Source organism: Myotis myotis, unplaced genomic scaffold (genome assembly GCF_014108235.1).
Source record: "Myotis myotis isolate mMyoMyo1 unplaced genomic scaffold, mMyoMyo1.p scaffold_m19_p_22, whole genome shotgun sequence".
Classification (NCBI taxonomy): Eukaryota; Metazoa; Chordata; class Mammalia; order Chiroptera; family Vespertilionidae; genus Myotis; species Myotis myotis.
Window position 1 is genome coordinate 6,830,061 of NW_023416327.1, and position 13,549 is coordinate 6,843,609.

General features: G+C 54.9%; 1 protein-coding gene across 8 annotated transcripts in view; it reads left to right on the forward strand.

Moving 5' to 3' along the window:
• The window catches only part of IL1R1 (interleukin 1 receptor type 1), a 69,273-nt gene that overhangs the window by 4,995 nt on the left and 50,729 nt on the right, over positions 1-13,549 (forward strand). For 3 of the 8 annotated variants that reach the window (XM_036355317.1, XM_036355320.1, XM_036355325.1), the window contains exon 1: positions 8,177-8,306. The exons of 1 other annotated variant lie outside the window; for it this stretch is intronic. Coding sequence is in view for 1 of the 7 variants with exons in the window: in XM_036355323.1 (XP_036211216.1) it covers positions 9,186-9,203 (18 nt within the window). In the remaining 6 variants the exon portion in view is untranslated. Of the gene's footprint in view, positions 1-7,802; positions 7,886-8,176; positions 8,307-8,394; positions 8,414-9,182; positions 9,204-13,549 lie in introns of those variants that run through there. 4 more of the 8 variants (XM_036355318.1, XM_036355326.1, XM_036355328.1 and 1 more) reach the window with 4 other exon arrangements.

Here is a 13,549-nt window from a genome sequence, read left to right on the forward strand (position 1 = left end):
GTGAGGACATTAGAATAGTCATTATAATTGTGTGCTATATGTTCAAAGAGCTGTGTAGAAAAATGAAAGATCCCAAAACAAAAAAGACCCATTTCTACCTTTTAGAGATGAAACCTACAATATTTGAGATAAAAAATATACTGGATGAGATTAACAGTAGTTTAGACATTGCAAAAGGATAGATGAATGAATTTAGAGACTGAGCAATAAAAACTAGCCAAATGAAACACAGAGGAGGGAAAACAAGCAAACACTCAAACAAAGCACCCGTGAACTGCAGGACAGCTTCAAGCAGACAAGTACACGTGTAATCGAAGTCCCCAAAGGGAAGGAAGGGAAAGTGACAGAACCAAGATTAGAAATTAATGGCCCAAACTTTTTCCAATTGGATGAAAATTGTAAATCCACAGATCCAGGAAATTCAATGACCCCTAAGAAACACACGAAAAATTATGTTTTATCAAAATTATGAAACCATGTGTCATAATAAATTACTTAAAGTGATAAAAAGAAAAAAAAATCTTAAACGCAGCCAGAGGGAAAACATCCCTCGGAGGAGCCTGGATGAGAAGACAGGCACTTTCCTGTGGAAGCAAAGCAGTTAGAAGACTTTGGGGCCTTACTTCTAAGGTCCTGAAGAAAAAAAACCTGTCAACCTAGAATTCTATACTCAGTAAAAAGTATCCTTAAAAAATATGGCAAAACTAAACTGTTTCAAACATAAAAAACTGAATTCCTCCCCTGCAGACTCCACTACAGAAATATTAAACAAAACCCTTTGGCAGAAGGAAAAAAAAAATCTCTGGATATATCCAGAAGAATAAAAAGCACTGGAAATGGCAATGAAATTATTATTTAAATTTCTTTAAAAGAAAATTAACTCTCTAAATAGAACTCATAATAGCATAGTGTTAGGCTGATAACATGTAAAAGTGAAATGAGTGACAAACACAGCACTCAGGCCCGCGGGAGAAATGGAAGCGCAGTGCTGTAAGGTCCGGGCATGGGAACTGATGTGTCACCGTGGAGAAGCGTTCAGCACTGAATGCCTAACTTAAAAGGCAGAAAAGTGCCAAGTCAGTGCTACAGCCTCCACCTTCAGTAACTAAAAAAGAAGAATAAATTACACCCAAAGCAAACAGAGGAAAAGAGAAAATAAAGAGTAAAGCAGAATGCAATTAAATAGAAAACAGAAACACAATAGAAACACTCAGTGACACCAAATGCTGCTTCTTTGAGAAGATCAATAAAATGGACAAATATCTGGCAAGAATGATTAAGAATTTCAGGAATTAAGTGATATCACTGTACTACCCTACAAATATTAAAAGAATAATAACAGATTATTGGGAAAAATTATGCAAAAAACATTGAAACTGAGGTGAAATGGACAATTTTTTTGCTTATTTAATTACTAGAGGCCTGGTGCACGAATTCATGCACCAGTGGGGTCCCTCAGCCTGGCCTGTGGGATCGGGCTGAAACCAGCTCTCCAACATCCCCTGAGGGGTCCTGGATTGTGAGAGGGCGCAGGCCAGGCCGAGGGACCCCACCGGTGCACCATTAGGGCCAGGGAGGGTCGTGGGAGGTTGGCCAGCTGGGGAGGGACTGCAGGAGGACTCCAGGGCATGCTGGCCCTTCTCGTTCAGTCCTGATCAGCTGGACTCCAGCAGCAAGCTAACCTACCAGTCGGAGCATCTACCCCCTGGTGGTCAGTGCACATCATAGTGAGCAGTTGAGCGGCCTTAGCATATTATTAGTATCTTACGCTTTGATTGGTTGAATGGCTGACTGGTTGACCAGACACTTAGCATATTAGGCTTTTGTTATATAGTATCTTTTCCTTTTCCAATACCATTTATCCTCCCATGCCCTCTTCCACCTCTCCTTCCCCCTCCCCGCTGCAGTCACCACACTGTTGGCCATGTCCATGAGTTTTTTCTCTTTTTCTTCCTTTTTTGCTCAATCCCTCCATCCTTCAACACTCTCCCTCACCAGAGCTGTCAGCCTGCTCTCTATCTATGAGTCAGTCTCTATTTTTTGTGTTAGTTCAGTCTGTTCATTAAATTCCACATATGAGTGAAATCACACCTGTTAACACCTTCTCTCATGAGGAATCTTGGTCTGTAGCCTTTTGGCTTGCTAGCCTCATGGAGTTTGGAAGACCGCATGAGCTGGAAAGTATTTACTCTTCTTTAATTTTCTGGAAGAGTTTGTGCAGAATTAATATTACTTCTTCCTTAAGTGTTCTGTGGAATTCATCAAGGAAGTTATTTGGGCCTGAAGTTTCCTTTGCAAGAAGATTTTCAACTATAAACTCAACTTCTTTAATAGATAGAGGGCTCTTCAAGTTACCTATTTCTTCTTGAGTTAGGTGTCTTCTTTCAGACAATTTGTCTACAGTAAACACTTTCCAACTCCTAAGTTCTTCCCAACTCCATGGGCTAGCATTGCCCAGATATCAAAACCAAACAGGAGCCCAGCCGGCGTGGCTCCGTGGTTGAGCATTGACCTATGAACCAGGCTGTCATGGTTCCATTCCTGGTCAGGGCACAGGCCCGGGTTGCAGGTTTGATCCCCAGTAGAAGGCAGCAGATCAATGATTCTCACTCATCAGTGATATTTCTATTCCCCTCTCCCTCTCTCTTCCTCTCTCTGGAGTAGTAATAATAAAAATAAAAATAAAACACACACAGAAACCCCAACAGGACGGTGACAAGAAGAGAAGACCGCAGACCAAGGTTCCTCACTAGGGAGGTTCTGGCGTGTGACTCGGCTGAGTGAGGAGAGGGGGCGCCTGACGACAGGGCTGGAGGGGAGGAAAGGGGAGCTGGGAAGGTGCTATCTGCTCAGGTGGACATTTCAAACAAGCAAAATGTCTACTTTGGATAAAAACATTTTATCCAAAAATATGAGTTCGGTGGAGGGTGAGCTGTCTCAGACTTTAGAGCAACCATGCCCTGCGGTGGAGACAGTCACTGTGGTGCCCCCAGTGGGCATAGCGAGTGCAGCTCAGGAGCTGGATCTTTAATGGTGTTTAATTACGAATGATTTAAATACTTCGTGTTTCTAGAAGCTACATGGATCGGATAACATATCTAGAGGAATCTGCCTTCAGAGAGCCCATGCGTGTCTCCCTGAGGGGACTGTCTGTGCTTCCTGTCCAAGTCTGGTCTTTGATGCCATTATTGGGGGACTGAGATCTCAGGCTTCTACTCTTCCTCTGAGGACAACACCAGCTGTGCTCTAGACCAGTGGTCGGCAAACTGCGGCTCGCCAGCCACATGCAACTCTTTGGCCCCTTGAGTGTGGCTCTTCCACAAAATACCGCATGTGGGCGCATGTGGCTCGTGAGCCGCAGTTTGCCGACCACTGCTCTAGACGGTGCGCCGAGCTCATCAGCAGATCTAACTGTCCTGGAGTAGAACATGTCAACACACACATCCAGGCTCTTGTTCAGTAATTTACTTATGGAGATGCAAGGAGCGAAGAAGAAATCGCTGGCACTCTGGCCTCTTCTCCCAACCCTTGAACCCAAGGCTGAGAACGGTCCCAGTTCCCACCCTCCCCCAGGGCAGCCATGGATAAATTATCGTTGGACAGCAGTTCACTTGCTGCTGCATTGTTGCCAAATTGTTCTGAGAAAGAGGAGAGCAAGGAATAGTTAAGTGGTAACATCATCTTTGGACATCAGGCGAATGAATCACCAAACATGACGTTCCGAGTCCGAGCAGGCCTTTCCTCTGCTTCTGTGGCCAGGAGTGATGCTCCTCACTCTTCCAACCACCTCTGCGGGGGAGCCCCTGTCTTCCTGCGCACACTAGTTCTCGGAAAATCCTCGAATAACAACTCTAGAAACAATCATTCTTGCAGTTAGTATTTGCTGAAAAGAACAAAGTTATAGTTACTTTTTTCATTCAAAAAAATGTTTGTCTAAAATTTCTAAGCGTGTTTGAAGCTAAATCTATTTGGCCATCTCCTAACTCTCCTTTTTCCTTTGTTTGCTGGTGAGATAGTCCAGAAAGTCCTCTGTGAGTAAGCAGTGTGTTGAGGTGAGGCAGAGAAGGCATCTTGTCTGACTTCATGCTGTCCCAGCAGCTCTCACCTGCTTCACAGGGCTGCGTGGTTGGGGTCTTGCATAGGCATGGAGCCCGCGGAGCACAGAGCATGCTGGCGGAGGAAGCCACACAGCCCTGCCTGAGAGAGGGAGAGTGCTGAGCTGCTCAGAACTGAGACATTGCAGGGTGGAAAGTAGTGAAGGATGAGGTTTAAAACCGGTCCCGTGGAGGCCAGCGGATGGAAAATGTGTGAAAGGAGCAGAAAACAAGGCTGTGAAGGAAGTCCATGTAGGCCAGTGGTTTCTAAGCCTATCGCAAGGACGCTGTGGTTCTGTGAGCGGTGGCTGGCAGTTCCATAAATAACAAAAATAGCTGTAGCCAGACTCGCAGAGGCCCTGTGGGCAAAGAGGTCATTTTCTTTATTTGCCACAATTAAAGTCAACTTAGCTCATGCACCTTCATTTCCATCTGCTGCCAGGAAAACCATCTTCCAATTCAGTTGCTTAAGCTCCACGATTACTTCACTCCTTGGGGTAGCAGCACATCATTCAAAATTCTTCCCTCTCCAGACGCCTTTTGTCTCCGGAGGGTCACTGGTGCTCTCCGGGGGGAACAGGTCACACAGGGCACACAGGGCACACAGGGCACACGGGGCACACGGGGCATACAGGGCACACAGGGCACACAGGCCACACAGGGCACATAGGGCACACAGGGCACACAGGCCACACAGGGCACACAGGCCACACAGGGCACACAGGACACACAGGGCACACGGGGCACACGGGGCACACAGGGCACACAGGGCACACAGGCCACACAGGGCACATAGGGCACACAGGGCACACAGGCCACACAGGGCACACAGGGCACACAGGCCACACAGGGCACACGGGGCACACAGGACACACAGGGCACACAGGCCACACAGGGCACACGGGGAACACAGGGCACACAGGGTACACAGGGCGCACAGGGCACACAGGCCACACAGGGCACACAGGGCACACAGGGCACACAGGGCACACAGGACACACAGGGCACACAGGGCACACAGGACACACAGGGCACACAGGGCACACGGGGCACACGGGGCATACAGGGCACACAGGGCACACAGGCCACACAGGGCACATAGGGCACACAGGGCACACAGGCCACACAGGGCACACGGGGCACACAGGCCACACAGGGCACACGGGGCACACAGGACACACAGGGCACACAGGCCACACAGGGCACACGGGGAACACAGGGCACACAGGGTACACAGGGCGCACAGGGCACACAGGCCACACAGGGCACACAGGGCACACAGGGCACACAGGGCACACAGGACACACAGGGCACACGGGGAACACGGGGCACACAGGGTACACAGGGCGCACAGGGCACACAGGCCACACAGGGCACACAGGGCACACAGGACACACAGGGCACACAGGGCACACAGGACACACAGGGCACACAGGACACACAGGGCACACGGGGCACACGGGGCATACAGGGCACACAGGGCACACAGGCCACACAGGGCACATAGGGCACACAGGGCACACAGGCCACACAGGGCACACGGGGCACACAGGCCACACAGGGCACACGGGGCACACAGGACACACAGGGCACACAGGCCACACAGGGCACACGGGGAACACAGGGCACACAGGGTACACAGGGCGCACAGGGCACACAGGGCACACAGGGCACACAGGCCACACGGGGCACACGGGGCACACAGGGTGCACAGGGCACACAGGGCACACAGGCCACACAGGGCGCACAGGGCACACAGGCCACACAGGGCGCACAGGGCACACAGGGCACACAGGCCACACAGGGCGCACAGGGCACACAGGGCGCACAGGGCACACAGGGCACACAGGGCGCACAGGGCGCACAGGGCACACAGGGCACACAGGACGCATAGGCCCCGCAGGCCACCGTTATTTCTGTTTCTCAGATCACTGGTCAGGCTGCTCAGGTCACTGTGACATGTCGTGGGCATTGCTAGTTTTTCCTCCTCAAAGTCGGCTGTGCTCTGAGCAGCTTGACAGGTAAGAGACTGGCCACCTCAGGGAGCAGGCTGCTCTGCAGGAAGGGGCCTGGGATGGCACACCGTCCAGTCTTCCCACGGTGCATCCTGGGGGGAGGGCAGCGAGGAAGGCGCGTTCCGCCAGGTGTCCCAAGGCCTCAGAGGTGCTTTCTGCTCCCACACGTTCTTGTCAGACGCCTCTGCCTGTCGCCCTGTGGGGTGTGTTTGTCACTGAAGCACGCACTCGCATTCAGAGCACCGGTGTGGTGCTCAGTGGAGCAGAGAGTGAAGTAGGAGGGACAGCCGCTCCGCAGGGGGTGAGCAAGGCAGCTGGGCCCCGGAGGTGCCAAGGAAAGGGGACAGGGAGGGGTGGTGGTGGAGAAGGGAAAGCTGTCTGCACACTGAGGGAGGGGGAGGGAGCCCAGGGCCGCCAGAGGAGAGTGGTTATAGGTGAGAAGGGAAGGTCTTCAAACCCGTTCCCACTTGCGCGCGTGTGTGAGAGCCCACCTGGGTCTATGTGTTATCAGGGAACTTGGGGTAGGAGTGGGTAGGAGGTGATAGAATGTAAAGGAAAAGAAAAGGAAAGTATACCTTCACTTCCACATCATTGCACAAGTCAATTTTTCTCTCTACTTGCAAACAACCTTCACTACACAAGTGGTGGGACCCATCCATGCTCCCCAGCATGTGGCGCCTGGCCTGGGGCTGCAGCGGGGGCCAGCCGCCCATTGTGGACAGGGTGCTGAAGGAGCGCAGGTGGAGGCTGGGGAAGGGCTCTGCTGGGGGCTGTGAGAACAGCTGCCCACAGCCTGGCTGCGTAGTGGAACCGCCCGGGAATTTCCCAAATGTGCCTCAGCCCCCGGATTCGGATATGGCTTATCTGGGTGTCCGAAGTCAGGTCTCCCCCGGCTCCTAATGTGTAGACAGGTTGCGAGAACCAGAACCCTAAAGAGAGGGAACTTCTGACGAATTCTCATAGTATTATGTCACCTGTTCCCCTGAGAAAGAGGACTCATGCAGGCTCTGGAACCAGATAAAACAAATGGGGAATTGTAATAGGCTACAAGACATATTAGGCTCCGGATTATTGCTGCCTGCTCCTTTATGCAGGTGATGGGGCTATGGAAGGATGGGGCAGGGAGACAGCCCGGAGGGTCGCAGGCAAGGCTGCTGAGCTGTGGCAGGAAGGAAGCAATCATTTACTCTGTGCCTCCTGGGAAGGGGGCCCAGGAACCCTCAAGGCAGGCCGAGCTGCAGCTGCTTGCTGGCGCTGGCCTGGCCGCAGAGAGTGGAGGGGAGAGCAGGCCGCGCTCCTGGCTGTTGGCCGGGGCCTGCTGCAGGGCGCCCTTCCTCCGCACCTGCGTGGGGTTTGAGGTGTGCTCCCAGCCGTTCATTGCATCTCTCTGAGTGAGAGCTCATTTGCAAAATCAGTCCCTGGACTAAGTGGGTTTTAAGCGTAACAGAATAGTCCATCTGGCCAAGAAGCCCCCTCAAGGCTGTGGCGCCCTTAAGGGGCTGTGCCATCGGCCGCATGACAATCAGCAGTCATCAGGGCTCCAGAGTCGGATCTGCTGCGCGCTGTTTGCAGTAATTGCTCGTGGGATCTCTCGCGTCACTCCGTGAGGTGGGAGCTGTTATGATCCCTTTTCATGGAACAGGAAACCGGGGTGTAAAGAAATTAGCGCCTTGTCGGAGTTCACAGTCAGCCAGACAGGGCTGGAGCCAGCAGCGTCGGCCTCCGCGAGCTCAGGCCCGGGGCCTGGCTGGCGGGCAGCCCAATCCCGAGGTCAAGGTGAGGAGTCCCCGCGCACTTAGGGCGGTACCACCGGCCGCCCCGCAGCCTCCTGGCGTCCTGGCGCCCGAGGGCCGCGGGGGGCGGGCGGGGGCGGCGGCGGCCGGAACCGGGGTGAGGCTGGGGCGCCCGGCCAGCTCCCTCGCGTCCATCCCCGGGCCTCGCAGTCTCCGCCCTCCGCCCGCCCCCGCGGAGCCGGAGCCGCGCCCGAAGTCCCGCCGTCCTGTCCCCGCGCAGGGCGGGCGCTGCTCGCGCAGCCGACGGCTGGGAGCGCGGCGGCTCAGGAGGGATCGTGCCCTCGAGGAGGGCGCCGCAGACGTGCGGGAATGTGACTGCCCTGCGCCGCCCCGAGCGCCCTCGCTCGGCTCCCGGGGAGCCCGGCGGGAGGGCCGCCACCCGCAGGTCCCGCGGGGCCGCCCAGGTAGGAGAGGCTGGGGCGGGCGGGCGACCCGGTGGGGCGGCGCGAGGCGGACACCTGCGCGAGTCCTCAGCGCACAGCAGGCTCCTTTCTCAGCCACCCTGGTCTCGGCGAGTGTGGGGCGGGCGGGGGCGGTTCATCCGTGGGGTGCCTGCTTGTTTCTGTTCCTGTTCGGAGCAGGGTAAGGTTGTTGGGTCCCTTGAAGGCGTGCTTTGCCTGTTCTAGGTGTGTGCGCAGGTGGCGTGTGTGTGTGTGTGTGTGTGTGTGTATGTGTGTGTGTGTGTGTACGTTGCTTCCAGGCCTTGTAATCCGGCCAAGTTCAACTGGTTTAGGCGTGTCCCTCGTAGGGGTAGGGGTTCAGGAGTTTAGCTCCTAAGGGTGTAGGCTCAGAAGGTCCGGCTCCCAGACAGGACAGGGATGAAGGCCCTGCGCACAGGGGACGGGCCACTGTGGAGCCTCCCGGTCAAGGGTGACCCTGGGGGACTCCAAGAGGGCACTCCTTCCAACAGGCGTGCCCAACACCTTACCGTGTGCGCGGCCCTTTCTGCTGATGCTCGCACCCTCCCCCAGTCCGAGGGGTGCTGTCACCCGTCTCTCACATCAGAGCAAGCAGCTTGGCCACGTGCTGCCTGCGGAGCCAGAGCCCGAGCCCGTGCCGTCGCCCTGGGCTCCAAGCCCCAGCCTTCTCAGAGGCAAGACGGCGCCAGGTCCCTCCCAGCCCAGGTCCCTCCCAGCCGGGAGGGAGGAATGTTGCTGAGCCGGTGCGAACTCCAGTTCCTGCCCCGCTGTCCTAGTGCTTCCAGGAGGCAGGGGTGCTGGTCTGATGGCACCTCCCGGTGGTTGTAGCTCCAGCGCTTAGACCCAGAGCGAGGAGCAAGGGCCATGACGCGCCCGGGAAAGGTCAGCTGGGCTCACGCACCGCGCGGGGGATGCCTGGCACAGAGCGGGGTCGGCTTCTGGAAGGCGGACCTCAGGACGATGCTCCTTGCCTGTGAGGAACTCGGAGAGGCAGGCTGCTGGGAGCTCGGGCACCCTTTTCCCTCTCTACATTACTATGCAGCTGTGGGGATTTTTTCCTCCCTTGACTCCTTTAATTTCTTATTTATTTAATATCCTATTCATGATTTCACTTAATATTCTATATGCATGGCCTATATTATGGTGTGTGCTACACAAAGGGGGGCTTTGGGATGAGGATCTGGTGGGAGGAGGTGTGGACCCCTGGCTTATGTCCTCTCATTGGCTAGCTGACACGCTGCCCCTGTGGAGCAGCCCCTGTCCTCCGCTCTTGGGGGCCTCCCTGTGGCCTCAGAAAGGGTAATTGACCTGGATTCTCACATGACCAAACCCCTGGTTTCTAACAGGCCCTGCTGAGCCTGGTGTGGCATGCTGTGCGCTAGGCTTTCTTTATGGCTTTGAGCAAGTAGCATCTTTTGAGTCATTCCTTTCCCCTTGGTGAAACATTTCTGACAGCACCGATATTCACTTACTTACCTAACACGTGCTTACCGACTCTGCCGTGTGCCAGGTGCTGTCTGAAGTGCTGAGGAGAGCAGGCGGCTCAGGTAGATGGAAACCGTGCCCTCTGATGGCCCCTGTGCGCCTCCAGCTCGAGGAGGCCCCTGGGGGCCTAGCTACAGACACGGAGAAATGGGCCCCTGTGGGCAGGATGGGGCCCGCTGGCTGCTCATCGCCGGATGCTGCTCCGCTCCTGCAGTGGAGACGGGAGGGCGGTGGGCAGGGACGCGGCGCCTGGGTTTCCTAAAGAATGGCAGGGAGTTGAGCTAGACTCTGAGGCTTGGACCAGGCAGAGGGGATGCAGCAGGGGGAGGTGGGTGCACGCCTGGGGGCAGATGCAGGTGCTGTGGAGAGAATGTCCTCTGGGGCATGTCAGTGAAACCACACAGCCTGGGGGGTAGGGAGATGCAGAGATTATGATAAGGATGCTTGCTACATGACGGACGTGCCACTTTCAAGGACTCGACTCACTGGCAGGGCTAGCCCTCATTCCATCGGCTGCTGTCCTCAGGCGTCGGTTCGTCTTCCTCTTTCCAGGCTTATGTGGCCTGGCTGTGTCTGCACTGCTGGCTCTCGGGGCCCAGAAGTGTGGCTGCAGGTTCTTGGCCGAGGCACCTGGGAACACAGAGGGTCCTGGCACCAGAGATCCCACCACGTGTCGAAGGGGCCTGGAGTTCCTCCCACCCCTGGTTGCCGCACACCTTCGGATTCTGCACCACCTCTTCTTTTCATGCATGTGGCAGAATAATGGAGGCAGTCATTTTGTTCCTGCCTGTTCTGGAAAGGACATATAAGATGCCATAAGTTAAAAATAGGACACGACAGAAACTAGAGCAGAGACAACATGGAGCCAAGTGTAGAAATGAATCAGTCGTCCCCACCCACGGCCTTACCTCCACGGTTTCAGTTACCCACGATCAACCGCAGTCTGGAAATATTAAATGAAAAGTTCCAGAAATAAGTTGTGAATTGTGCGCTGCTCTGAGAAGTGTGATGAAATCACGCACCATCCCACTCATCCTGCCGGGACGGAATCACGTCTTAGCCCAGCGTCTCCACGCTGTGGACACTCCCGTCCGTCCGTCACTTCACAGTGTCGCAGTGCCTGGGCTCAGGTCACCCTATTTACCTTAATGACGCCCCGAAGTACAAGAGTGTGGTGCTGGCAATCAGATATGCCAAAGGGGAGCCCTACAGTGCTCCCCTCAAGGGAGAAGGTGTGTATATATAGAAAAACACTTAATCAATAGAGGGTTTGCTGCTGTCCCAGGCTTCAGGCATCCACTGGGGTCTTGGAAGGTACCCCCGTGGGTAAGGGAGAACTACTGTGAAATGTGAACCTCACTGTACTGTACATATATATTTATATATATGTATATATAAATATATATATTTTTAATATATTTATATATAAATCTAAAGTTGCCACATGGGGCTGCATATGTGGAGGTGAGCCTGGTGCCTCCACCTGGCCTGCACCTCGGCACTCAGATTTACCAGGACTGGACCTGGAGAAACAGCTCTGCATGCTCAGGGGCATGCCCGTGACTCTAGCCCCCAGGGGAGTCTAGCATGATGCCCGGGCTGGTAGCACTGATGCCCGTGTGCAGGCAGTGGAGAAGGCGCCTGGCGGGCATGGTGGTCCGTGTTTTCCAGCGGGAAGAGAAGAGCTGGGAAGTGAGAGCATTCCTGGCGCAGAGAGGAGCAGGACATTCCCGAGGGCCCTGCTGACGATCGAGTTTGCGGCTGTCGCTTGTGGTGACTCCCAGTGAAGTGGAGTTTGGTGACGCATCTCAGCTGGATCAGGCGCTGGGTTCAGCGGGTGGGGTCACGGCACCTGGGCTCCGCACACCTGGCTTTCCAGACTGGGACTCACGGAGCCCTGCAGTGCCGCCAGGCTGCCTGCTGAGACCCAGATGAGTGCCATCACCTCGTTCTCAGCCCAATACCCCTTTAATGCCAGTGTTTTAAAACACCCTTTTAAAACTCCTGAAGTAGTATAATAAAACTTACCTACAGCATAGCTTCCAAATAATCAACATAGGAGCGAGATGTAAAGGTAATCTGTATTAAAATTGTATATTTTGGTGTGTGGATGTTTGGGCAGAGCCAGCTGGAACCCCATGCGACCAGCCAGTGCCTCTGTGGACTGACAGGGCCGGCCCAGAGCAGCCGCCACTGCATCTGAGCGGACCAGTCCTGAGACCCAGGGCCACGGAGCGATGGGCGACTCGCGGTCAGGTCTCACTGGTAGTCAAAGGCCAGCCTCTCAGTGCTCACAGCGGCTGCACTGCTGGGGAACTGAGTGTGTATGACACGTGTGCCAACAATGCATGTATGTTTTACGTTAGTGTGGGAAGGCGTCAGGTGCTGGGTTCAGAAATGAAAAGTGACACTTTCCGTCGGCACGAATGGCTGTGTGGTGCCTGGCAGCCATGCAGGGTGCAGGGCAAGTCTTTCTTGGGCAGAACTGCCTTCCCTTGCTCTGGAAATCTGGCACCCCGGCTCCCGGCGCTGCAGCATTATTGTGAGCACCCGAACCCGGGGCGCTTCCCGCCAGCTCCACGCGCTCCCCCGGGGCACACTGCCCTGAGAACCACTGCTGGGCTGGGACGCGGGAGGGAGTGCAGCAGCGTGCACCTGCCCGGGAAGCAGGGCACTGGGTGCGAGCCCCAGGCACACCCATGCGAACTGTCCAAGGAGCTGGAAAATGCCGATACAAACTAGAACGCTGCGGCCCTGTGCAGGGGCGACACTGAGGGACACAAGGGGACTTTACGGGTGGAAGTGGTTTATATCCTGAAAGGATATTGCTGGTGTATGCAGTTGTTCCAGTTAGTGGCATTGCACACCTAAGATGTGTTGTGTGTTTACTATATGCATATTTTACCTCGATAACAAACCCACAGAAATGAAAGCAATGACATTGTTTTGGAGAAAGCCTGGTCCTCTGAGACTACCTGTAGACCCTTGCCCCGCCTGATGGAGGCGGTGCTCGGGGATGGCCACGGTCAGCTTTGTGACAAGTCCACAGCAGGACTGTCCCCGCCTTTTCCGGCCGGGCCTGGAGCTGCGCTGGCGGCTGGGAGAAGCTGGAGGGCAGGCAGAGCATCTGCAAGGGCGGAGACACGAGACCAGGACCATCTCGCCTCGGGTCCGGTTCCTGTTGTCCAGCAGCCCTAGGAGGTTTGAAGGGGCAGCATGGGGAGCTGTTGAACTCCCGCCCAGGCCCAGGAGGCTGGGCGAGCCCACTCCTGTCTGCAGCCTCCTGTGCTTGCTTCCCCCTGGGCCCTTCACACCCCTGTGAAGCGCCAGTGTGGTGGGCGGGCCTCGTCATGGCTGCACACTTCCATCTCCTAGCAACCCCCAAACTCCGGCCGTCTCTGCTTTATCTTCACATCCTTGAGCACGGGGTCCTGTGATGATTAAAGAGTGTCCCTGGCCTCATTTGTCCGGGTAAATAAATCGCATAAATCTACTGGGAGCTGGGCTTTGGCCCCACCTGCTGATCAGAGGACTGCAAGCTTTCGGTGTTTCTCGGGATTTCCGGGTTTTGGAGCTGTGCGTGTTTCTGTGTTGTGTGTTTACTATATGCATATTTTACCTTGATAATAAGCCCAGTGGTGGGTAGTTTTGCTCGCTCATAGCTCTCGGGGGAACATTTGTGAAAGCTGTGACGGCCGCACAGCTGTTGATTAGGGTGTCTGTGTGTGGAGGAGTGTATATCA